This window comes from Bombina bombina, chromosome 11, assembly GCF_027579735.1.
Source record: "Bombina bombina isolate aBomBom1 chromosome 11, aBomBom1.pri, whole genome shotgun sequence".
Taxonomy (NCBI): Eukaryota; Metazoa; Chordata; class Amphibia; order Anura; family Bombinatoridae; genus Bombina; species Bombina bombina.
This window is the reverse complement of record NC_069509.1, coordinates 151,583,799-151,610,043: the sequence shown is the minus strand read 5'-3', so window position 1 is coordinate 151,610,043 and position 26,245 is coordinate 151,583,799. Positions and strand designations below refer to the sequence as shown.

Below are 26,245 nucleotides of genomic sequence, written 5' to 3'. Positions count from 1 at the left end.
GTTAATTAGGTAGTTTGTAGGGAGCTTGCAGGGTTAATTTTAGCTTTAGAGTAGAGATCAGCCTCCCACCTGACACATCACACCCCCTGATCCCTCCCAAACAGCTTCCTTCCCTCCCCCACCCCACAATTGTCCCCGCCATCTTAAGTACTGGCAGAAAGTCTGCCAGTACTAAAATAAAAGGTATTTTTTTTCTTCTTTTTTTGGGGCATATTTACATATGCTGCTTTGTAGAATCTCCCCATAGCCCCCAACCTCACTGATCCCCCCCAAACAGCTCTCTAACCCTCCCCCTCTACCTTACTGGGGGCCATGTTGGGTACTGGCAGCTGTCTGCCAGTACCAGTTTGCAGCAAAAAAATGGTTTTATTTTTTTTTTTCCACCCGTTTTTTTCTGTAGTGTAGCTTCCCTCCCTCCACAGAGCACCCAACATTCGCTGATGACCTTTATTTTTCCTTTTTTGTAAATTTTTACTTATGTTATTTTCTGTAGTGTAGCGGTTCCCTCCCGCTCCCTCCCCGTGCACGCGCCCGCCTCCCCGTGCACGTGCGCGCGTCCGGGCATCCCCGCCCCCCTCCACATCATCTGGGCCATCGATGGCCGCCACCCACCTCCTACACACGCTCCCACCTACCAACGATGGAAGCCATAGATATCCGGTGCAGAGAGGGCCACAGATGGCTACTAAGGGTTATTGCAGGATGCCTCGATATCGAGGCATCACTGCAATAACCGGAAAGCAGCTGGAAGCGAGCAGGATCGCTTCCAGCTGCTTTCCACACCGAGGACGTGCAGGGTACGTCCTTGGTCGTTAAGGGTATTTTTTTTAGAGGACGTACCCTGCACGTCCTTGGTCGTTAAGGGGTTAATATAGGAACACAATTTACACATATGACTTGAAAATAACCCTGTGGTGTACAATGCCAGGGCTCAACAAAATGTATTTAAGGTCTGAGAGCCAGAAGTTTTTAGGGGAATTTTACTTTTATGCATACAGACCATTCAGGGTGTCACAAATCAACACTGCATGCAAATGCCAGTAATAGGAATTTTTATAAACTGCTGGATTATTAACACTTCATTGCCGTTTAACCCCATGTTAAGAAGTAATCCCCATGATTATCCAAAATATAAATACACCAGTGATTTACCACCTTGAATGCCAACATGCAGGACCGCTTTAAACTTATGTCTGATCTCTCACTTTAGCATGTATTTGGGCTGTGCAATCGCACGTGTGATACTAAATCTAGCAGTCAGTGTCACATATGCTGCAGTGCATTGAGCCTGGCTGTCTTAGATCAGAAGTTAGGTAGGTGCAGGTCACAAAGGGGAGAGGAGTGGCTAAAAGTATTGTATGGGACCCCAATGCTTTTTTCTACATGCTATAGTGTCCACTATGTATGACCCTGCTCTAGAAAAGGACCACTCAATGCAGTAGAATGACATAATTAACAAGTACATAATAAAAAGACAATGCAATAGCACTTACTCTGAATTTCAAACAGTAGATTTGTTTCTGACAAATTTATTTTTTCTCCCATTTTCCAGCTCCCTGCATCATGTGACAAACATCAGCCAATCACAGACTAGTATACATATAACCTGTACGCTTGTGCACATGCTCAGTAGAATCTTGTTCCTCAGAAAGTGTGAATATAAAAAATGTGATAATGGAAGTAAACTGGAAAGTATCTTAAAACTGCTGCTCTATCTGAATCATAAAACTTTATTTTGACTTTATGTCCCTTTAACCTGAAACCAAACAGATTCTAACTGCCAGATAGGTGTTAAAATGACATTATGTCATCAGTAGCATTGATCCTGGGTACATTTTACACTTAAAGGGATATGAAACCCAAAAATGTTCTTTTGTGATTCAGACAGAACATAAGAGTTTAAAAAAAAAATGTAAAATGTACTTCTATTATCAAATTCGCTTTGTTCCCATGATATTCTGTGTTGAAGAGATACCTAGGTAGGCATCTGGAGCACTATAGTGCTGCCGTCTAGTGCTCTTGCAAATGGATAACATTCTTGCAAAACTGCTGCCACATAGTGATCCAGAAGTGGGCCAGCTCCTAAGCATACATCCATGCTTTTAAACAAAAGGTACCAAGAGAATGAAGAAAAAATTATAATAGAAGTTAATTAGAACGTTGTTTAAAATTGCATGCGATATCTGAATCATGAAAGAAAAAAAATGTGGGTTTCATATCCCTTTAAAGTTTACAAAAAAAAATGTCCCCTTTAATTTGTTCCCAATGATTCACTTTACCTGCTTGAGTGTATTAAATTGTTTACTAGTATTTCCTTTACCCTTATATTGGCATTCTAAATAGTTGATTTAGCCTGTGTCATCCCCGCCCATCCTGAAAGTTTCTGGCCTTAGGTCCAAGCTATAGATAAGCTGCATAAACACAGCCAGCAGAAGAAATTACACTCCCAGTGGGGTATAGAAAAGATAAGGTAATAAAGTGTTAATTTTCCATTGTTCTCTCCAAGTATTGGTCTTTGGTTTACGAACAGATATAAGATAAAGAAGCATGTATATGTACACAATGTGATAAAGTAATGAAATCAAATTGAATTAATTCTCTTGGATGCTAGGTCCCAGTAATACATTGCTGCTCTAGAGAGGACTTTAAATATGTGCTTAATTCTATTGCAGGGATTTTTTTTTTTCATGATTCGGATAAAACATGCAATTTTAGGCAACTTTCTAATTTAGTCCTATTATCAATTTTTCTTCATTCTCTTGCTATCTTTATTTTAAAAAGCAAAAATCTAAGCTAAGGAGCCTGGCCATTTTTGGTTCAGCACCCTGGATAGCGCTTGCTGATTGGGTAGTTGCTTCGAATTGCATGCTCTATCTGAATCATAAAAGCAAAAATTTGGGTTTAGTATCATTTTAAGCACACAGTTTATATGCAAGCTTAAAGGGCCATAATACCCAAATGTTTAAACACTTGAAAGTGATGCAGTATAGCTGTAAAAAGCTGACTAGAAAATATCACCTGAGCATCTCTATGTAAAAAAGAAAGATAATTTACCTCAAAAGTTCCTCAGTAGCCACATCCCATTGTAAAGGACTTCTAAGCAGCAAATTAGTATGTCTGTCCCGGGACAGCGGAAGGAGCGAGCTTACGTGCACACTCATCTTATTTCCCTATTCAGTTTAAGGAAGTTTACAATGAAATCTCATGAGAGTTAAGTGAAATCTCATGAGATCACAGTAAAAGAGTTCATGACCTTAGCACTGTTGATGCTGATTGGCTGCTGTTCATTTCTTCTTTTTTTTTTTTACCTGCAGCTGAGCAACAGCTGAGTATAACTTTTTACACAGAACTTACGCTGCTGAGCTGAGGAGATTGTGAGGTAAAACATCTTCCTTTTTTACATAGAGCTTTTTACAGTTATACAGCATCAGTTTCAAGTTATTTAGCATATGAGTATTATGTCCCTTTAATTGTAATAATAAAAATTCTTTAACATAAAGCATTTCCTTTTTAAACGTTTAGGTCCCTTTAGAAGCAAAAATAATCTTGACTATTCTTCCAAAATGTAAAATATAAAATTCACAATATTATACTGGCAATTTGATTGCAGCATATTGTTATTAACAACTATTTAGGAAATAAAGCACACACACAAACATATAAAAATATAAATTATATTTGGAAAATACACATAATCGTGAATACACATTGTTCTTTTCATAATAGGAATGAAACGCCTCTAACCCATCCATGACTGCGGCTAAGAGTATTTTCTCTGTGTTACCAGACCTGGCAGCTTTTGATGATATCTTTTAGTAGTTTAATAGTATCCACACTTTTGTCCTTTAGTGCAAGTGCCAGGAGAATTGGTTTGTTCTTAGATTCTTGAGATACAAAAGTCACCAAATGTTTTGCACACACATGAATAACAGGCTGAAAAAAAAACATTTTAAAAAGGGACATTAAACACTAAATAAATGCTAGATAGAATGATGCAGTCAAAGAAAAGATTAGTCTGAGAATAATATGTAGATGTATTTTTTTTAAAGGTTTCATTAGCCGTTTAAATATTGGCAAAATAATTGTAAAGTTTTAGTACCTATAAAACAATGGGAGCTGCCATGTTGTAACTTAGGTTACCTTCTCTACTTTGGCCAATTAGGGACAGTTATAAATAGGTCACTAGAGTGTGCAGCCAATGGTTGTGCTGGATTTAACAGTGTTCTGCACTTCCATTTCTAACAGGAACTGAAAAGCTCACAATTTCAGAATGGAATTACAGGAAAAGGGGACAAAATAAATAACGAAAGTATATTGTAGAGTTTTTTTTACTATATATGATTTATCATTTTATATTACCACCTCAAAGTATTAAATGTCTCTTTAAAGATGAACACAGTTATTCACTAGTTATATTATTTGCTAACAAAATCATAGAATAGATAAGGTTAGAGACTGATTAGGCAGAATCACATTACATTTTATTTAGTACAAGGGGTGGAGAAACTTGGTTCAAACTTGTGAATTACCCAGATTATTAAAAATGTTATCAGTTGTTTAAATATTGAATATACAAGTGTAAATGTTTCATTTCTATAAAGTACTTTAGTTTCTATAAAATAACAGGCACTGTCATGTTTAAACTTTTCTATTTGCGCTTACAGCTAGGATAGATCTATATTTATATGAAAATACGAATAAATAATACAAAATATATATATATATATATATATATATATATATATATATATATATATATATATATATATATGAGCAAGAGATAATAAAGATATATTAAGGGGCTTCTAAGAGATTGCTTAAAATGATACAGCACTCAAGAAAAGATATCAAGAATTTAATATTAGTAAATAAATAAATACAATTGATAAAGAACAATGTCCAAAATATCAAGCACAATTACAATATAAAATTTAAAGGGAAGGGGTATGCAGGGCAGTAAAACCTAACTCTAAAGACTAGCTCAAACAAGCAGATTACAATAGAGAGGTACAATGTCAAGCAGAACGATTCCCTATTCCTAAATACACACGTGGATAAGAGATGGCCTCAGTGATGTAAATATAGCACTCGATAATAAAACACTGAATAATAAAACACTGAATAATAAAACATTCAAATATAGAATCTGGACGTCCAGTATTAAAATAATAGGGATAAACGTGCAAAAGAAAATAGTCTAAAAGGGTTAAATATAAACAATGATCAGAATAAAAATGATCAGAGTAAATTGTCCCGTGAGAGCAAATATATATATAGGCTCAGTAAGCAACGATGGTATTGTATATCACCAGTATGTCTATTGGAGCTTAGTCTATTCACTTTATGCTCTCAAATGTAGTTGATCTTGCTCATCGAGTATTGGATCAAACTTACACACATTTGAGAGTGGTACCTTAAGCTTTGTTAAGAAGAGAGAAGGCAGCTGTCTGTAGTAGAGTGGATCGATCTTTTCTGTCTCTATTCAGTAGTCGGTCTGTGTCCGATAACCGCCTCTTCAAAATCACAAGAGCAGTGTATCCAATAGCCAGCTTAGGCTTTGCTGGCGTCTTCTGTTTCTGCACGGCCGGTCACGTGATGTTGTGTCAGCTGTCAGGTAACGTGTAGCCGTATCAGCTGTTTTTACCGGTGTCCGCGCACTCTCTGCTTTCAGTGAAAGCTAAGTCGGTATATTCAGAATTGGTGTGTTGGAAGTTCCTCCTTCCAGGCTTACAGCTGAGGGTGAACTCTTCTTAATGGAAAGTAGCACCACTCCTCTTTTAGATAGAAATAGAGGGTGATGTGAATGTCTCAAGGTGGATGGTAGTAAACAACTTCAACGCGTTTCTCCCCTTCCTGGGGCTTTTTCAAGAAGTGTTCACCTGTCTTCTAGGGCTCCTTAATATACACCTCATAGGTGTCTCATTGGTCAAAAGTCCTGTGGGTGTGTGAATCAATTACCAGGTGATATTTAAGGTGGTAATTTTTCGTTCTATGCAATAGATTATAGTTCAATTTCTTAGGGATATTTAAGGTGGTATCCTTTGGATCTCATCAGTAGTGATTTTACAGACATATACTGCATAGGTTATACAACATTCTCCATATATATATAAATTATAGACATTTGGATAATTATCATAGATTAATATTAGTGTAAGAGATATAGTTAGACTCAGTATATTTTACTCTAAAAAGATGAAATTATTAAAATTAAAAAACAAAGGTTGAAAAGGATAATATTTTTTAAAAAAAAATTTAATTTTTTTTTTAAAAATTCTTAAATTTTTTTAATTTTTTTTTTTTTTTTAAAAACCTTCAAAAAATTTCCAAATTTCTTTAATCATACATAAATGGGCTTAGATCCAGTTCTGAGTTTAAACCCAGGGGGTGTAAAGTTTTCATATTGTATATTAGCTCAGCCTCTCTTTTGAGTAGTTTAGTCTCGTAATTTCCCCCTCTCCAGTCACGTTTAACTTTCATTATTCCCCAAAAAGAGAAATCTTTAAGTTTATTGTTGTGGACATTCCTAAAGTGACTATACAGATGTGTGTCCATCTTTCCCTTTTCTATTATGCACAGGTGTTCCCTTATTCTTTCCCTTAATGTTCTTGAGGTCTCACCTAGGTACTGTTTTTTACAGCTACACTGTATTAAATAGATGATCCCTTTATCAGTGCATCGTATTGTATCCGTAATGGGAAATACTTCACCCGTTTGTGTGGAAGAGTACTGTTTTATTTTATTGCTGTAGTTACATGATCTGCAGCAGTGACAGGGGTAGAAACCTTTTAGTGTGTTCCCTAAAAGATCCTGTTCTTTTAGGGGGGGTTTTGTCTTAAATTCACTTGGCGCTAGTAGTGTTTTTAGGTTTCTAGATTTCCTGTATATAAATTTTGGATTTAGGGAGATTTTATCCCCTATGATTGGATCTTCTCTCACATGATGCCAGTGTTTCTTGATTATTTTTTCTATCTTTTTGTGTTCTCCATTAAAATTTGTGATAAATGCTTTTTATACAGATCATTGGTATAATTAACCATTTTCCTAAAGGGAAATATTTATTATCTTATAGATACACATCACTATGGATCTTTTTAGTACAAGAAACAGTATCTTACTTGAATTGGATAACGCAGACATAAACACAGAAATAGAAACTGCACAAAATACAAATATTAGTACAAAAGAGCTAATGAATGAACTTGAAAAACTACTAATTAAAGAACTAAAACAAAAAACAGAGATGAACTATCTAGAGAAATATATAGCCCTTAACATAGTCCCAAGGGGATTAAGATTAGAGAAAAAATGTACATTTGAACTCAACGATATCCTAGAAGAGGAATGGTTTACCTCTCTAGAAAAATCATCATTTACACTCATCAACATTATTAAGAAGGCTAGAAATATAAGCCTAACAGAAATAGATAGAAGAGTAAATGAGATAAAAGAGAGCCTGGAGAGTAGAAAAGACTCTGACACATTTAAAGAAAAACAGACAGAAATAATAAAATCTCTAAAAAAGACTAATACTGAATTACAAATAATAAAAAAGAAAAAACTGAAAAGAGATAAAGATGACTATGCAATGGGTAATATAGAAAATGAAATAGATAAAGATACACTACCCCAACAGAGGAATAGCAACCTGGCACAAAACAGAATGCAAAAACAAACTTATAACGAAATATCCATTAATCAAAACACACCAAATAACTATAGGAGACAGGAAGACTATAGACATAGAAATAAATCAACACATAATACACCCAACATACAAAGGAGAGATAATCACTACGAGGGAGAATATAGATGGCAAGAGGCACCACGTAGGAGATATGATTATGACGTGAATAATAGACAAAGACAGTATCACTACTCTGAAAGAGAGTATGCAAATCAAACAATGAATAACCCTAGATTCGACATAGAGTATCATAATCATTACCAAAGTTACTCTAACCAAAATTGGAGAAACGAGAGAAATAAAGAAAGACCACACACTGATAGGCAACATAACTCAATTTACAAGAATGATAAGAATTGGAGAATACCTCTGAGAAACAGATTCCAACCATTATCACATAAACCAGGCAATGACCATCAAATAGAAAGAACTGAAATAGCCCAAGGGGCTCATTTTTTAGGGGACAACCCAAGGGCAGAAAATGCCAGGGGCACCATTATAGAAAAAGTCCAACTAGCTCCACTAATGGGTCAAAGAAAAAGAATGTTAGAGGAAAGAGAGGAGGAAGGAGGAGAAATAATAAAGAGGCCCAGAGAGAGAAGGGAGATGTGGTAGAACCAAAGAATCATGGAATTTTTAATATTAGCAAAACAGAACTAAGTAATGAGGAAAATAAAGTACTAGGACGTGGTCTATCGTTTGCACCCACGTCTCAATTAAATAAATTTGAAACCCTCATAAACGTAACACAATTTGTAAGGAAACTGACACTAAAAAGACACTTCCTTAAACACCCATTAGAATTTACCCCCAAACCACCAGCAATAACTACTGCAAAATATACTCACACTGAACTAAAACCGAAATCCAAATTCTACCCCACACAAGACAAGGGTAAAAATATAGAACTATTCGAAACACTAGTACAGAAAGACCTTGAAAAATATAAAAATAATAGAAACCTATCCCAGAATCTGACAAAATCTGAAAATGCTACTCTACAAAAGTTAAAGAAGAACAAAGATATTATTATAAAACCAGCAAAGGGGGAGGAGTGGTGATAATGGATAAGAGCTACTATGTACAAGAGGCAGAAAGACTATTAAAAGATATATCAACCTACAAAGAACTTAAAAGAGATCCTACCAGGGTAGACCAAATTCTTTTGAAAATGCATTTAGACGCTGCAAAAGAGAAGGGCATTCTGAACACGAAAGAATATAACTATATATACCCAGAATTCCCCAAAATACCAATTTTCTACTTTCTACCTAAAATACATAAAGATCTCAAACAACCTCCCGGTCGCCCAATAATCTCAGGTATTCAATCACTTACTTCTAATTTATCACAGTACATAGACAGATTTCTCCAAAAATACGTCAAAAAACTACCATCTTTTCTAAAAGACTCAACCCAAGTCCTACAATTACTAGATAACCTAAAAATAGAGGGTGATATATTACTGGCTACGTGTGATGTAACATCACTGTACACCAATATTGCACACGATCTAGGCATTAAAGCAGTCTCCAACTTTCTATCAAAAGATGACACTATCGATAAAGAACAAAGAGAGTTTATCTTAGAAAGCATTAGATTTATCCTGGTGAATAATACTTTCTCCTTCAATCAAAAAATGTATGTGCAAATAAAAGGCACTGCAATGGGCACCAGGTTTGCGCCAAGCTATGCGAACCTATTTATGGGAGACTGGGAATCAGATTTCCTAGGTTCGAATAGCTTGGCGAAAAACCTGGTGTCCTATAAAAGATACATAGATGATATTCTTATATTGTGGAAAGGGAATGATACTACACTAACTGAATTCTTTTCAGCTATGAACACAAACAATAGAGGGTTACATTTCACATATGAAATAAGCAAAGAAAGGGTCTTATTTCTTGACCTTGATATAACAGTAGAAACAGATAAATTTACCACTAAAACATTTTTCAAAAAAGTGGACGCTAATAATTTTATACATGCGGATAGCTGCCATCTGTCCAAATGGAAAACCAATATCCCTAGAGCACAGTTCTTAAGAATAAGAAAGAATTGTTCAAACATATTAGATTACGAAGAACAGGCACAAATCCTGAGCAAAAAATTTGGGGAAAAAGGCTATGAAGATAAGCTAATAGAGGTAAATTATGAAGAAGTTAAACACATAGATAGAGCAACACTACTTACATATAAAGACAAAACTAATCTTGAAATACAACCAATAGATGAAATATCAGTTCCATTTATCACAAATTTTAATGGAGAACACAAAAAGATAGAAAAAATAATCAAGAAACACTGGCATCATGTGAGAGAAGATCCAATCATAGGGGATAAAATCTCCCTAAATCCAAAATTTATATACAGGAAATCTAGAAACCTAAAAACACTACTAGCGCCAAGTGAATTTAAGACAAAACCCCCCCTAAAAGAACAGGATCTTTTAGGGAACACACTAAAAGGTTTCTACCCCTGTCACTGCTGCAGATCATGTAACTACAGCAATAAAATAAAACAGTACTGTTCCACACAAACGGGTGAAGTATTTCCCATTACGGATACAATACGATGCACTGATAAAGGGATCATCTATTTAATACAGTGTAGCTGTAAAAAACAGTACCTAGGTGAGACCTCAAGAACATTAAGGGAAAGAATAAGGGAACACCTGTGCATAATAGAAAAGGGAAAGATGGACACACATCTGTATAGTCACTTTAGGAATGTCCACAACAATAAACTTAAAGATTTCTCTTTTTGGGGAATAATGAAAGTTAAACGTGACTGGAGAGGGGGAAATTACGAGACTAAACTACTCAAAAGAGAGGCTGAGCTAATATACAATATGAAAACTTTACACCCCCTGGGTTTAAACTCAGAACTGGATCTAAGCCCATTTATGTATGATTAAAGAAATTTGGAAATTTTTTGAAGGTTTTTAAAAAAAAAAAAAAAAAAAAAAAAAATTAAAATTTAAGAATTTTAAAAAAAAAATTAAATTTTTTTTTAAAAAATATTATCCTTTTCAACCTTTGTTTTTTAATTTTAATAATTTCATCTTTTTAGAGTAAAATATACTGAGTCTAACTATATCTCTTACACTAATATTAATCTATGATAATTATCCAAATGTCTATAATTTATATATATATGGAGAATGTTGTATAACCTATGCAGTATATGTCTGTAAAATCACTACTGATGAGATCCAAAGGATACCACCTTAAATATCCCTAAGAAATTGAACTATAATCTATTGCATAGAACGAAAAATTACCACCTTAAATATCACCTGGTAATTGATTCACACACCCACAGGACTTTTGACCAATGAGACACCTATGAGGTGTATATTAAGGAGCCCTAGAAGACAGGTGAACACTTCTTGAAAAAGCCCCAGGAAGGGGAGAAACGCGTTGAAGTTGTTTACTACCATCCACCTTGAGACATTCACATCACCCTCTATTTCTATCTAAAAGAGGAGTGGTGCTACTTTCCATTAAGAAGAGTTCACCCTCAGCTGTAAGCCTGGAAGGAGGAACTTCCAACACACCAATTCTGAATATACCGACTTAGCTTTCACTGAAAGCAGAGAGTGCGCGGACACCGGTAAAAACAGCTGATACGGCTACACGTTACCTGACAGCTGACACAACATCACGTGACCGGCCGTGCAGAAACAGAAGACGCCAGCAAAGCCTAAGCTGGCTATTGGATACACTGCTCTTGTGATTTTGAAGAGGCGGTTATCGGACACAGACCGACTACTGAATAGAGACAGAAAAGATCGATCCACTCTACTACAGACAGCTGCCTTCTCTCTTCTTAACAAAGCTTAAGGTACCACTCTCAAATGTGTGTAAGTTTGATCCAATACTCGATGAGCAAGATCAACTACATTTGAGAGCATAAAGTGAATAGACTAAGCTCCAATAGACATACTGGTGATATACAATACCATCGTTGCTTACTGAGCCTATATATATATTTGCTCTCACGGGACAATTTACTCTGATCATTTTTATTCTGATCATTGTTTATATTTAACCCTTTTAGACTATTTTCTTTTGCACGTTTATCCCTATTATTTTAATACTGGACGTCCAGATTCTATATTTGAATGTTTTATTATTCAGTGTTTTATTATTCAGTGTTTTATTATCGAGTGCTATATTTACATCACTGAGGCCATCTCTTATCCACGTGTGTATTTAGGAATAGGGAATCGTTCTGCTTGACATTGTACCTCTCTATTGTAATCTGCTTGTTTGAGCTAGTCTTTAGAGTTAGGTTTTACTGCCCTGCATACCCCTTCCCTTTAAATTTTATATTGTAATTGTGCTTGATATTTTAGACATTGTTCTTTATCAATTGTATTTATTTATTTACTAATATTAAATTCTTGATATCTTTTCTTGAGTGCTGTATCATTTTAAGCAATCTCTTAGAAGCCCCTTAATATATCTTTATTATCTCTTGCTCATATATATATATATATATATATATATATATATATATATATATATATATATATATATATATATATATATTTTGTATTATTTATTCGTATTTTCATATAAATATAGATCTATCCTAGCTGTAAGCGCCAATACTTCCACTTTTCTGTAGCCACACACCCAAGGGATTTCTTGAGAGGGTCCCTACTTGTATTTGGCTTTAGGTTATAACTAGCGCTGATTCTTCCCCTACTCCTAAACTTTTCTATTTACCACTCTCTTCTGCTGAGGACAAATATGGACAGTTATAAAGCAGGCAATAAAAGAACGGACAAACAAAGTGAGTGGAAACCCTGTTAGAAAATAACTTTAGCAATCCTATATTCCACACAGCCTTGTTTGCACACACTCTTTAATTACTGGTTTTATGTCTGGGCCTAATTATCCTCAGCAGGAGAGAGAGAGAGAGAAATAGAATACCTAAGTGCAAACATGACGGCTCCCATTACTTTATAGAAACTCAGTGAAACCAACAATATTGAAAGTTACATTACAGGGAAAAAAGGGGACAAAAATAATAAAAGTACATTGCAAAGTTGTTGTTTTTTTACATAATTAAACATTTTATATTACAATGCCATTAAAGGGACACTAAACCCAATTTTTTTTCTTTAATGATTCAGATTGAGCATGTAATTATAAGCAACTTTCAAATGTACTCCTATTATCAATTTTTCTTTGTTCTCTTGCTATCTTTATTTAAAAATCAGGAATGTGATGCATAGGACCGGGCCCATTTTTGGTTGAGAACCTAGGTTATGCTTGCTTATTGGTGGGTAAATGTCAGCCTTCAATAAGCAAGCGCTATCCATGGTGCTGAACCTAAAATGGGCTGGCTGCCAAGATTTACATTCCTGCTTTTAAAAAAAAGATAGCAAGAGAACGAAGAAAAATTGATAATAGGAGTAAATTAGAAAGTTGCTTAAAATTGCATGCTCTATCTGAATCACGAAAGAACAAATTTGGATTCAGTGTCCCTTTAAAGGGACAGTTTGTTTGTGATTCTGACACAACATACAATTTTAACAAAGTTTCCAATTTACATCTAGTATGAAATTTGTTCTCATAGTATGTTTTGTTGAAGAAATAAATAGGTAGGTAGCAGGGACATTTCTGACACAGGAGCAGTACATGACAGAAAACACCTATTGCGCTTGCCGATGTATAACAGTTAAAAAAACTGATGCCATATATTGCTCTACTCACGTGTACGCTCCGACACCTTCCTACCTGCTTTTCAATAAAGGATACCAAGAGAGAGAAGTACATTGGAAAGTTGTTTAAAATTGTACGCTCTATCTGAATCATGAAGCACAACTTGGGGGTTATATGTCCGTTTAATATTAACAGAGAACCACTTAAAGTATTTGATTAGAACAAACAAATGACATCAGTGGAAAACTTCTTTTATGTTCACTAAATCAACAAATTCATTTTGAAAAAGTTACATTTTATTTTTTTAATTAAAGGGACAGTCTAGTAAAAACTAAACTTTCATGATTCAGATAGGGCATGCAATTTTAAACAACTTTTCAATTTACTTTTATCATCAAATTTGCTTTGTTCTCTTGGTATTCTTAGTTGAAAGCTAAACCTAGGTAGGCTCTTATGCTAATTTCTAAGCCATTAAAGCCACCTCTTATCTTAGTGCATTTTGACTGCTTTTTACAGCTAGAGGATGATCGTTCATGTGTGCCATATAGACAACATTGTGCTTACGCCCATGGAGTTATTTAAGAGTCAACACTAATAAGCTAAAATGAAAATCTGTAAATAGCACAGAGAAGAGGACATTCTGCAGAGGCTTAGATACAAGGTAATCACATAGATAAAAAGTGTATTAATATAACAGTGCTAGTTACTGGAGAATGGGTAATAAAGGTATTATCTATCTTTTTAAACAATAATTCTGTTGTAGACTGTACCTTTAAACAGACATATATCATGTACACATTATTCCATAAAAATAGTAAAATAAGACAAATCTACAATGAGGCTTCATTTCATGAGAAAATGTAGTAAACTCTGATGCAGAAAGGGCTGTTTGACCTTTAAATCAGGAATACTTACTAGGTTGCCTATTATTATTTGGGAGGTACTGAAAAACGAGTAAAAAATAAGGTGCACTTGATACCTCTAATGCGCTACCTATGGTGCTAGCAGTCCCAATAATCAATAGTCACAAAAAAAGAAAAAAGAAAGGACAGTTACCATCATACGTAATTCTGTCAAAGAAGGACCAAGGATGCGCTCATGGTAATAACTGCGCTTTATTACTACAGGGAATATAAAAGCAGAAGTGGAATCTCACTTCTCACTACAGAGCCTAAGAAACAAACAAATAATTTAAAATCACACACATGATATGTCCGGCATGTATACCAGAGCTACTACCAGTAACTGAACAGTATATAACCCCCGCAAGCTTGCAAAACTAAAGCCGGCTTACGTATGATGGTAACTGTCCTTTCTTTTATGTGACTATTATTATTTGTTTTTATAATGCATCAAGATTATCAATCTCATTGGTTAACTGAAGGATTTAAAAACCCCATAAATCACAGAGCAAGGGAATGCATCAGATTGTGTAAATATCTTCAATGAAAGGTTTCCTGCAATGCATGAAATGAATTAGATGATCTTGTGTGATCACAGCCCTCTCTGCTGGTTGTATCATAACATAACAATTTTACATTTTTTTTTTAAAAGCAAAAATTATATTTTGCTCTAATTCGTTAGTGCATTTTATTTTAAGACTAACGACCCTGCAGTACTGTGTTAAAGGGATATAAACCCCAAAATGTTATTTTGTGATACTTACAGAGCATACAATTTACTTCTATTATCAAATTTGCTTTGCCATTTAGTGCTCTTGTAAATGGATAACATTCTTGCAAAACTGCTGCTATATAGTTCTCCAGACACGTGCACACTCCTGAGCTTTTTCAACAAAACATACCAAGAGAACAGAGAAATTATGATAATAGAAGTAACTTAGAAAGTTGTTTAAAAATCGCATACTCTATCTAAATCATGAAAGAAAAATTTGAGGTTTTATGCCCCTTCAAACACACAGTAGAAGATCACTGCAAGTCCTGAGCAGAAACCATTGCTGATCCAATCACTAGCGCTGGTCACATGACTCAGATGTATAAATAGCGCTGCTGATTTCAGCTCGGGACCTACAGTTCTCTGCAGATCCCAAGCGGTACTTCTGTGCGTTTAAAATGATTGTAAACTTTAAAGAATTAAAGCCCAGTATCAAAAAATAATCTTAAAAACAGGGGCACTTTAATTCATTAAAGTTTACAAAGACGCTTATTTTTTAAAATACTTACCTTTGCGCTATGGTAAACATAACGCCGATCCTCCGCCTGCATCTCCTGCTTTCTTTAGTAGATCGATGACGAATGCGGCTTCCTCCAATCGTTGTGTGCCTAACGAGCTAGACGCCAAAGGGGGCATACAACGATTGGAGGAAGCCGCATTCGTCATCGATCTGCTAAAGAAAGCAGGAGATGCGGGCGGAGGATCTGCGTTATGTTTACCATAACTAAATGGTTAGTGTTTAATTCATTAAAGTTTACAAAGATGCTAATTTTTTTAAAACACTAACCATTTAGTTATAGTAAACATAACGCAGATCCTCCGCCCGCATCTCCTGCTTTCTTTAGCAGATCGATGATGAATCCGGCTTCCTCCAATCGTTGCGTACCCCCTTTGGCGTCTAACTCATGAGGCACACAACGATTGGAGGAAGCCGCATTCGTCATCAATCTACTAAAGAAAGCAGGAGATGCGGGCGGAGGATCTGTGTTATGTTTACCATAATGCAAAGGTAAGTATTTTAAAAAAACATAATTTATGCTTACCTGATAAATTTATTTCTCTTGTAGTGTATCCAGTCCACGGATCATCCATTACTTATGGGATATTAACTCCTCCCCAACAGGAAGTGCAAGAGGATTCACCCAGCAGAGCTGCTATATAGCTCCTCCCCTAACTGCCATTACCAGTCATTCGACCGAAAACATGCAGAGAAAGGAAAACCATAGGGTGCAGTGGTGACTGTAGTTTAATGGAAAAATTACCTGCCTTAAAGTGACAGGGCGGGCCGTGGACTGGATACACTACAAGAGAAATAAATTTATCAGGTAAGCATAAATTATGTTTTCTCTTGTTAAGTGTATCCAGTCCACGGATCATCCATTACTTATGGGATACCAATACCAAAGCTAAAGTACACGGATGACGGGAGGGACAGGCAGGCTCTTTATACGGAAGGAACCACTGCCTGAAGAACCTTTCTCCCAAAAACAGCCTCCGAAGAAGCAAAAGTGTCAAATTTGTAAAATTTGGAAAAAGTATGAAGAGAAGACCAAGTTGCAGCCTTGCAAATCTGTTCAACAGAAGCCTCATTCTTAAAGGCCCAAGTAGAAGCCACAGCTCTAGTAGAATGTGCTGTAATTCTTTCAGGAGGCTGCTGTCCAGCAGTCTCATAGGCTAACCGTATTATGCTACGAAGCCAAAAGGAGAGAGAGGTAGCCGAAGCTTTTTGACCTCTCCTCTGACCAGAATAAACGACAAACAGGGAAGACGTTTGTCGAAAATCCTTAGTTGCCTGTAGATAAAATTTCAGGGCACGGACTACATCTAGATTGTGTAGCAGACGTTCCTTTTTCGAAGAAGGATTAGGACACAAAGATGGAACCACAATCTCTTGATTGATATTCCTGTTAGTGACCACCTTAGGTAGGAACCCAGGTTTAGTACGCAGAACTACCTTGTCTGAATGAAAAATCAGATAAGGAGAATCACAATGTAAGGCAGATAACTCAGAGACTCTTCGAGCCGAGGAAATCGCCATTAAAAACAGAACTTTCCAAGATAACAACTTGATATCAATGGAATGAAGGGGTTCAAACGGAACCCCCTGTAAAACATTAAGAACTAAGTTCAAACTCCATGGTGGAGCAACAGTTTTAAACACAGGCTTGATCCTAGCTAAAGCCTGACAAAAAGCTTGAACGTCCGGAACTTCTGACAGACGTTTGTGTAAAAGAATGGACAGAGCTGAAATCTGTCCCTTTAAGGAACTAGCGGATAAACCCTTTTCTAAACCTTCTTGTAGAAAAGACAATATCCTCGGAATCCTAACCTTACTCCATGAGTAACTCTTGGATTCGCACCAATATAAGTATTTGCGCCATATCTTATGGTAAATCTTTCTGGTAACAGGCTTCCTAGCCTGTATTAAGGTATCAATAACTGACTCAGAAAAAACACGTTTTGATAAAATCAAGCGTTCAATTTCCAAGCAGTCAGCTTCAGAGAAATTAGATTTTGATGTTTGAAGGGACCCTGGATCAGAAGGTCCTGTTTCAGAGGTAGCGACCAAGGTGGACAGGATGACATGTCCACTAGATCTGCATACCAAGTCCTGCGTGGCCATGCAGGCGCTATTAGAATCACTGATGCTCTCTCCTGTTTGATTCTGGCAATCAATCGAGGAAGCATCGGGAAGGGTGGAAACACATAAGCCATCCCGAAGGTCCAAGGTGCTGTCAAAGCATCTATCAGAACCGCTCCCGGATCCCTGGATCTGGACCCGTAACGAGGAAGCTTGGCGTTCTGTCGAGACGCCATGAGATCTATCTCTGGTTTGCCCCAACGTCGAAGTATTTGGGCAAAGACCTCCGGATGAAGTTCCCACTCCCCCAGATGAAAAGTCTGACGACTTAAGAAATCCGCCTCCCAGTTCTCCACTCCCGGGATGTGGATTGCTGACAGGTGGCAAGAGTGAGACTCTGCCCAGCGAATTATCTTTGATACTTCCATCATTGCTAGGGAGCTTCTTGTCCCTCCCTGATGGTTGATGTAAGCTACAGTCGTGATGTTGTCCGACTGAAACCTGATGAACCCCCGAGTTGTTAACTGGGGCCAAGCCAGAAGGGCATTGAGAACTGCTCTCAATTCCAGAATGTTTATTGGTAGGAGACTCTCCTCCTGATTCCATTGTCCCTGAGCCTTCAGAGAATTCCAGACAGCGCCCCAACCTAGTAGGCTGGCGTCTGTTGTTACAATTGTCCAGTCCGGCCTGCTGAATGGCATCCCCCTGGACAGATGTGGCCGAGAAAGCCACCATAGAAGAGAATTTCTGGTCTCTTGATCCAGATTCAGAGTAGGGGACAAGTCTGAGTAATCCCCATTCCACTGACTTAGCATGCACAATTGCAGCGGTCTGAGATGTAGGCATGCAAAGGGTACTATGTCCATTGCTGCTACCATTAAGCCGATCACCTCCATGCATTGAGCTACTGACGGGTGTTGAATGGAATGAAGGACACGGCATGCATTTTGAAGCTTTGTTAACCTGTCTTCTGTCAGGTAAATCTTCATTTCTACAGAATCTATAAGAGTCCCCAAGAAGGGAACTCTTGTGAGTGGAAAGAGAGAACTCTTCTTTTCGTTCACCTTCCATCCATGCGACCTTAGAAATGCCAGTACTAACTCTGTATGAGACTTGGCAGTTTGAAAGCTTGAAGCTTGTATCAGAATGTCGTCTAGGTACGGAGCTACCGCAATTCCTCGCGGTCTTAGTACCGCCAGAAGAGCACCCAGAACCTTTGTGAAGATTCTCGGAGCCGTAGCCAATCCGAATGGAAGAGCTACAAACTGGTAATGCCTGTCTAGAAAGGCAAACCTTAGATACCGGTAATGATCTTTGTGAATCGGTATGTGAAGGTAAGCATCCTTTAAATCCACTGTGGTCATGTACTGACCCTTTTGGATCATGGGTAAAATTGTCCGAATAGTTTCCATTTTGAACGATGGAACTCTTAGGAATTTGTTTAGGATCTTTAAATCCAAGATTGGCCTGAAAGTTCCCTCTTTTTTGGGAACCACAAACAGATTTGAGTAAAACCCTTGTCCTTGTTCCGACCGCGGAACCGGATGGATCACTCCCATTAATAAAAGATCTTGTACGCAGCGTAGAAACGCCTCTTTCTTTATTTGGTTTGTTGACAACCTTGACAGATGAAATCTCCCTCTTGGGGGAGAGAATTTGAAGTCTAGAAGGTATCCCTGAGATATGATCTCTAACGCCCAGGGATCCTGGACATCTCTTGCCCAAGCCTGGGCGAAGAGAGAAAGTCTGCCCCCCACTAGATCCGTTCCCGGATCGGGGGCCCTCGATTCATGCTGTCTTAGGGGCAGCAGCAGGTTTCCTGGCCTGCTTAGGTCTCCAGCCTTGTCTGTAGCGAGCAACAGCTCCTTCCTGTTTTGGTGCAGAGGAAGTTGATGCTGCTCCTGCTTTGAAATTACGAAAGGAACGAAAATTAGACTGTCTAGCCTTAGGTTTGGCTCTGTCTTGAGGCAGGGCATGGCCTTTACCTCCTGTAATGTCAGCGATAATTTCTTTCAACCCGGGCCCGAATAAGGTCTGCCCTTTGAAAGGTATATTAAGCAATTTAGATTTAGAAGTAACGTCAGCTGACCAGGATTTTAGCCACAGTGCTCTGCGTGCCTGAATGGCGAATCCGGAATTCTTAGCCGTAAGTTTAGTTAAATGTACTACGGCATCTGAAATAAATGAGTTAGCTAACTTAAGGGCATTAAGCTTGTGTGTAATCTCATCTAATGGAGCTGATTCAAGTGTCTCTTCCAGAGACTCAAACTAAAATGCTGCTGCAGCCGTGACAGGCGCAATGCATGCAAGAGGTTGCAATATAAAACCTTGTTGAACAAACATTTTCTTAAGGTAACCCTCTAACTTTTTATCCATTGGATCTGAAAAGGCACAGCTATCCTCCACCGGGATAGTGGTACGCTTAGCTAAAGTAGAAACTGCTCCCTCCACCTTAGGGACCGTTTGCCATAAGTCCCGTGTGGTGGCGTCTATTGGAAACATCTTTCTAAATATCGGAGGGGGTGAGAACGGCACACCGGGTCTATCCCACTCCTTAGTAACAATTTCAGTAAGTCTCTTAGGTATAGGAAAAACGTCAGTACTCGCCGGTACCGCAAAATATTTATCCAACCTACACATTTTCTCTGGTATTGCAACTGTGTTACAATCATTCAGAGCCGCTAACACCTCCCCTAGTAATACACGGAGGTTTTCCAGCTTAAATTTAAAATTTGAAATATCTGAATCCAGTTTGTTTGGATCAGAACCGTCACCCGCAGAATGAAGCTCTCCGTCCTCATGTTCTGCAAATTGTGACGCAGTGTCTGACATGGCCCTAATATTATCAGCGCACTCTGTTCTCACCCCAGAGTGATCACGCTTACCTCTTAGTTCTGGTAATTTAGCCAAAACTTCAGTCATAACAGTAGCCATATCCTGTAATGTGATTTGTAATGGCCGCCCAGATGTACTCGGCGCTACAATATCACGCACCTCCCGAGCGGGAGATGCAGGTACTGACACGTGAGGCGAGTTAGTCGGCATAACTCTCCCCTCGTTGTTTGGTGAAATATGTTCAATTTGTACAGATTGACTTTTATTTAAAGTAGCATCAATACAGTTAGTACATAAATTTCTATTGGGCTCCACTTTGGCTTTAGCACATATAGCACAGATATCTTCCTCTGAATCAGACATGTTTAACACACTAGCAAATAAACTAGCAACTTGGAAATACTTTTCAAGTAATTTACTATAATATGAAAACGTACTGTGCCTATAAGAAGCACAGAAAAAGTTATGACAGTTGAAAATTAATAAACTGAAAAGTTATAGCATCAAATCTTTGTAAAAAACACAATTTTAGCAAAGGATTGCTCCCATTAGCAAAGGATAACTAACCCTGATAGCAGAAAAAAAAAAAAAATACAGAAATAAACGTTTTTTTTTTTTTATCACAGTCAACTACAATTTCACAGCTCTGCTGTGAGTGATTACCTCCCTCAAAACAAGTTTTGAAGACCCCTGAGTTCTGTAGAGATGAACCGGATCATGCAGGGAAGACAATAAACTTCTGACTGAATCTTTTGATGCGTAGCAAAAGAGCCAAAAAAGGCCCCTCCCCCTCACACATAACAGTGAGAGAGATCAGTAAACTGTCATAAATTAAATAAAACGACTGCCAAGTGGAAAAAAATAGTGCCCAAAACATTTTTTCACCCAGTACCTCAGAAAATTAAACGATTTTACATGCCAGCAAAAAACGTTTAACATTAATAAATTGAGTGTTATTAAAAAGCCTGTTGCTAGTCCCTGCAAATTAGGCTAAAGTTTTATGCATACAGTATAATTCCAGTGAAGTGCCATTCCCCAGAATACTGAAGTGTAAAATATACATACATGACAGCCTGATACCAGTTGCTGCTACTGCATTTAAGGCTGAGTTTACATTATATCGGTATGGCAGAATTTTCTCATCAATTCCATTGTCAGAAAATAATAAGCTGCTACATACCTCTTTGCAGATTAATCTGCCCGCTGTCCCCTGATCTGAAGTTTACCTCTCCTCAGATGGCCGAGAAACAGCAATATGATCTTAACTACTCCGGCTAAAATCATAGAAAAACTCAGGTAGATTCTTCTTCAAATTCTACCAGAGAAGGAATAACACACTCCGGTGCTATTATAAAACAACAAACTTTTGATTGAAGGTATGAAACTAAGTATAATCACCACAGTCCTCTCACACATCCTATCTATTCGTTGGGTGCAAGAGAATGACTGGTAATGGCAGTTAGGGGAGGAGCTATATAGCAGCTCTGCTGGGTGAATCCTCTTGCACTTCCTGTTGGGGAGGAGTTAATATCCCATAAGTAATGGATGATCCGTGGACTGGATACACTTAACAAGAGAAATAAGCGTCTTTGTAAACTGTAATGAATTAAAGTGCCCCTGTTTTAAAGCTTATTTTCTGATACTGGGCTTTAATTCATTAAAGTTTACAATCACTTTAACCCTTTTGCAGGGTTGTAATTTTTGACTAGTATAGCCCTTAAGAAACAGTCTAGCTCAGTGCTTTCCAAACAGTGTGTCGTGACACAGTGTGTCGGCAGCAGAGTGTAGGTGTGTCCCAGCTTTAGCACAAAGTTTTTTTGAATTTTAAAATTTTATAAAAATTTTTTTGGTTTCTGACTTTTCACCTGCCTGCTATGCATATCACATGATTGATACCTAGTGGGTCATAGATCCTCTTAACCTATTGGTGCAGCTCAGCAGGAACTGAAACTATTCCCATTGGCGGCACATTGGCTCCTGACTGCACGTGTAGTCTCCCCAATCGGCTCGTGACTGAATGTATAGTCAGTGAGTGGCACAGCAGTGTGTTTGCAGCGCGCGCAGTAGTCAGTCAGATTCGCAGAGGGCGGCAGCTTAAATGCTGAGCTTAAGCCAAAGTGTTTGTTTTTTTGCAGCTAGCTCCTAGTAGTGCATTGCTGCTCCTGCTCTTGATATATGGATAGGAAGTGGAAGCTTAAAAAATGCTTGATGATGAAATTCGAGTGTCTTTATCTAATATTCCACTAAATATTCAGAAACTGTGTTCATCCCATCAACCTCATACATCCCATTAAAATAATAAGTAGCTATTGGTGGTGTTAAACTTTTTTTAATCCTTGCACATTAATACTGTTACTTGTAAATACATTTTGTTATTATAGTATTATTGTACGTGTCCGTATCTCTTAAAAATGTTAGTTTAACCTCCTGTTTGCTAGTACAACTGAATTACTGTGTCGTGAAATGATGTACGTCTAAAAAGTGTGTCGCCAACATGAAAAGCTCTGGTCTAGCTATTAAAAAAAACTTGGAAACATTATTTTAATATATTCAAGAAACACTTTTCAACATATATAAACCCCCCCCACACATGAGCAATTACCTCATCAGGTCCTAAGAGTACTTTTGTGGTCAAGGAGGGCGTGCCGATATCACCAGACACCACGTTTGGGGTGACTGATACCAATGTTCCCATCTTCCCATACTGTGTCACCACCACCAGTATGTGATTGCTAAATGCAGAGCACACTACTTGAGTGGATACACCATTGATCACCTCTTCTGCTTGCTTAGAAACCACTGCAGGCTTAATATCTCTAGCGGATGAGTTCATTCTATAATTTAACAGAAACAAACAAATGTACAGCACTTACTGAGTGATATAAATAGCATTTTATATGCAAAATACATAATAGCAAATAAACACTGCATTGCAAAAATATACCATTTTATAAACATTTAAAAGATTGTTTTGTTAGGAAATTTCCCAGGGTTTTAATGTTTCATGAAGTCCAGGGATGCTGTGAGATTTAAAAGTTCACACTCCATATATCATGGCTAATATTCACTGATATTTACAGTACTCAGCAGAGAAGTGGTAATTGAAACGGGTATTTCAAAAGTGGCTATGTATATACTCCAGTGACAAGTCCAGGTTAGTTTCTTCAAATAAGTCAAGTGGTGGTGAGAGTGTGGCCACTAAAAACTGCAACATACAAGGTGTTAATGTATTCAGAAAGTTTTCCAACTCCTCAGGTACAGTAATACCATATTGTATTGTTTCATAACAATTTATGACCCAACTTGGCTTCTGAGGCAGTGAAACTCTGCCCCCAGACCTAACCAACTCAACCACCAGCCCCCCACGTCTTAGATAGTGTCTGTCAAATCATGTTGCCAGGTACAGAACATATATGCATTTCAGTACAGCATTGTAAAACCTCTGCATCCAAAATACAATTTTTAAAACTGTTATTTTATTAACCAAAATTACATTCTGTGTTATAACCTTTGAGTAGGTTTATAGTCTCTTTGTTGTAGCCAGTGCAGGACACATATAACTGAGCTCCTGCACTAATCAAACAATTACTAGATACAATATTGTAAGGTTAGGGTGCATACTGTAGGATCTATTTCATCCTCTCTTAGGACAGTGGAAAAATGACAATGCTGAGTTAAAATCCAAGAAAATAGAGAGACGCACTCACTGAGACAGCACAATAGCTAGAAAAACTTCTGTGTTTGTCCACAAGGCCAGTGCCACTCAGGGTGCAGTCTCTTTTTGCACACTATGCCTTTTCACAGAGAAAAAATATCCTGTAGCATATCAGATGATCCTGCCCAATGGTCTCCTTGCACACATTCCCTAGAGATATGAAACTGCACCTCACTGACGAGGCCCAAGAGAGGCCGAAACGTACGTCTGGGGTTTGTTGTTTCTCTTGTTCAAAGAAGAATTGCCTGGTATTTCAGTGCTGGACTGTCATTGGGCAGGGTCAGACTGATATGTTACAGGATATTTTTTCTCTGTGAAAAGGCATAGTGTGCAAAAAGAGGCACCCTGAGTGGCACTGGCCTTGTGGACAAGCATGGAAGTTTTTCTAGCTATTGTTCTGTCTCAGTAAGTGCGTCTCTCTATTTTCTTGATTTAATGCGGAGTTAAATACAGGAATCATAGGCAACATAGATACAACACATTACCAGTGGCGTCACTAGGGGGGGTGCAGGCCGCACCTGGGTGACACCCTCCAGGGGATGCCACCACAAAAAAAATAGTTTTATAGAAATTCAAAGAAATACATGTAGAGATGCATAGATATTTTTTTATTAGAGGGGCCGGCATTTGTGAACATTAGTGGGACTGGGGACTGCTAGCCTAAACCTGCCTGCTTATCTGTGCTCAGTGACGTGTGGAGCAGTGGAGTCACTCACTGCTGTGCTGTCTCTCTAAACGGGAACTGGGAAATCGTGAGGGGGATGCCTGGCACCTGACTGCATGACTATCTGACACTGTCTCTAAAGTGAAGGAGCCACGTATGATGCCCACCAGACCGGTATGGTCACGGTACACTAAGTGCACACTGAAGAGGTAGGAGGGGAGGGCGGGCGGGGGTCTATTTTGTATGTGTGTGTGTCTGAGTTTTTGTGTGTGTGTGTGTGTGTCTCAGTGTTTTTGTGTGTGTGTGTGTGTCTCAGTGTTTTTGTGTGTGTGTGTCTCAGTGTTTTTGTGTGTGTGTGTCTCAGTGTTTTTGTGTGTGCATCTGAGTGTGTTTTTAAAAGTGTGTCTGAGTGTTTGTATGTGTGTGTGCCTGTGTTTTTTTGTGTGTCTTTTTTTCTGGGAGGTGAAACCATAACTTACTGCACCGGGTGACACCAACCCTAGTGACGCCACTGCACATAAGTTATTTTAAAACATATCATTAAACATTTATGGGAATTAGATTTTGAATTTAAGGTCTTTCTAAACAAAACTATAATGCAGAGGAGTAAGTGTTGACCAATTACATAGCTGAAAGAAAAAGTAGGATTAAAAGTAAAAATTAAACTTTAATTATTCAGATAGAGTATGCACTTCACACACATTTCTAATGTACATCTATTATCACATGTGATTTGTTCTTTCGGTGTCATTTGTTGATGAGTAAACCTAGGTAGGCTCAGGATCCACAATGCACTACTGGGACCTAGCTGAAAACACGAGGTGAGCCAATAACATGAGCATATGTGTGTTGCCACCAATCACCAGGTACATACCAGATATGCATTGTTGCTCCTGAGCCTACCTACCTGGGTGTGTTTTTCAAAGGATAACAAAAGAACAAAGTAAGTTTGATAAGTATATTTGAGAGGTTTCTAACATTACATGCTCTGATCATGAAAGTTTAATTTGACTTTACTGCCCTTTATGATAATTATATATTTGTGTTTACAAAACGTAAACTTTTGTTATTTTGCATCCATAATTATTTTTCACAGCACACAAGTGAAGTCATTAGGGATAGCTAGAGTGGCTCTTATGATTTGCTGAGGGTCCAGAGCGAACAGGAAATAAACACACACACGAGATCCCTGCTATCAATTAGCCCTGGCGTACTTCTGTTAGACCTGGTTACAAATACACATATTGTTACCGGTACCGAACATAATTCTCCAGTTTTAATCCACACTGCTGACTTTTTCAATTCGGTAGGCGAATCAGCTCTAGTCTAGTGCGCATACCACCCGACAACATTACCTAAATTATCGGATTTTCCAATCGCCGCACTGCGCATGCTTTAGTTACGTCACTTA

General features: G+C 37.8%; 1 protein-coding gene across 3 annotated transcripts; it reads right to left on the bottom strand.

The window, feature by feature from the left end:
* Window positions 1-3,660: 3,660 nt before the first annotated feature.
* On the bottom strand, window positions 3,661-26,233 carry PSMG3 (proteasome assembly chaperone 3). Of its 3 annotated transcripts, none has more exons than XM_053694375.1 (3): window positions 26,190-26,233; window positions 23,058-23,289; window positions 3,661-3,933 (listed from the first exon to the last, which is right to left on the bottom strand). In XM_053694375.1, exons 2-3 carry the CDS (start codon window positions 23,286-23,288, stop codon window positions 3,781-3,783), a joined length of 384 nt encoding a protein of 127 aa, XP_053550350.1. In that variant the 5' UTR covers window position 23,289; window positions 26,190-26,233; the 3' UTR covers window positions 3,661-3,780. The 3 variants fall into 3 exon arrangements, with proteins under 3 accessions (XP_053550350.1, XP_053550352.1, XP_053550351.1); XM_053694377.1 differs by having other exon boundaries at window positions 26,129-26,208; XM_053694376.1 differs by lacking the exon at window positions 26,190-26,233 and adding an exon at window positions 26,092-26,181.
* Between the last annotated feature and the right edge of the window lie 12 nt (window positions 26,234-26,245).

What these genes read in the sequence shown, in the direction of transcription:
- PSMG3 (XM_053694375.1), bottom strand. Translation starts at nt 23,288, where the DNA reads ATGAACTCATCCGCTAGAGATATTAAGCCTGCAGTGGTTTCTAAGCAA. An exon ending in TACTCTTAGGACCTGATGAG is followed by an intron (nt 3,934 to 23,057) that starts GTAATTGCTCAT and finishes TTTTTTTTTCAG; the next exon opens with CCTGTTATTCATGTGTGTGC.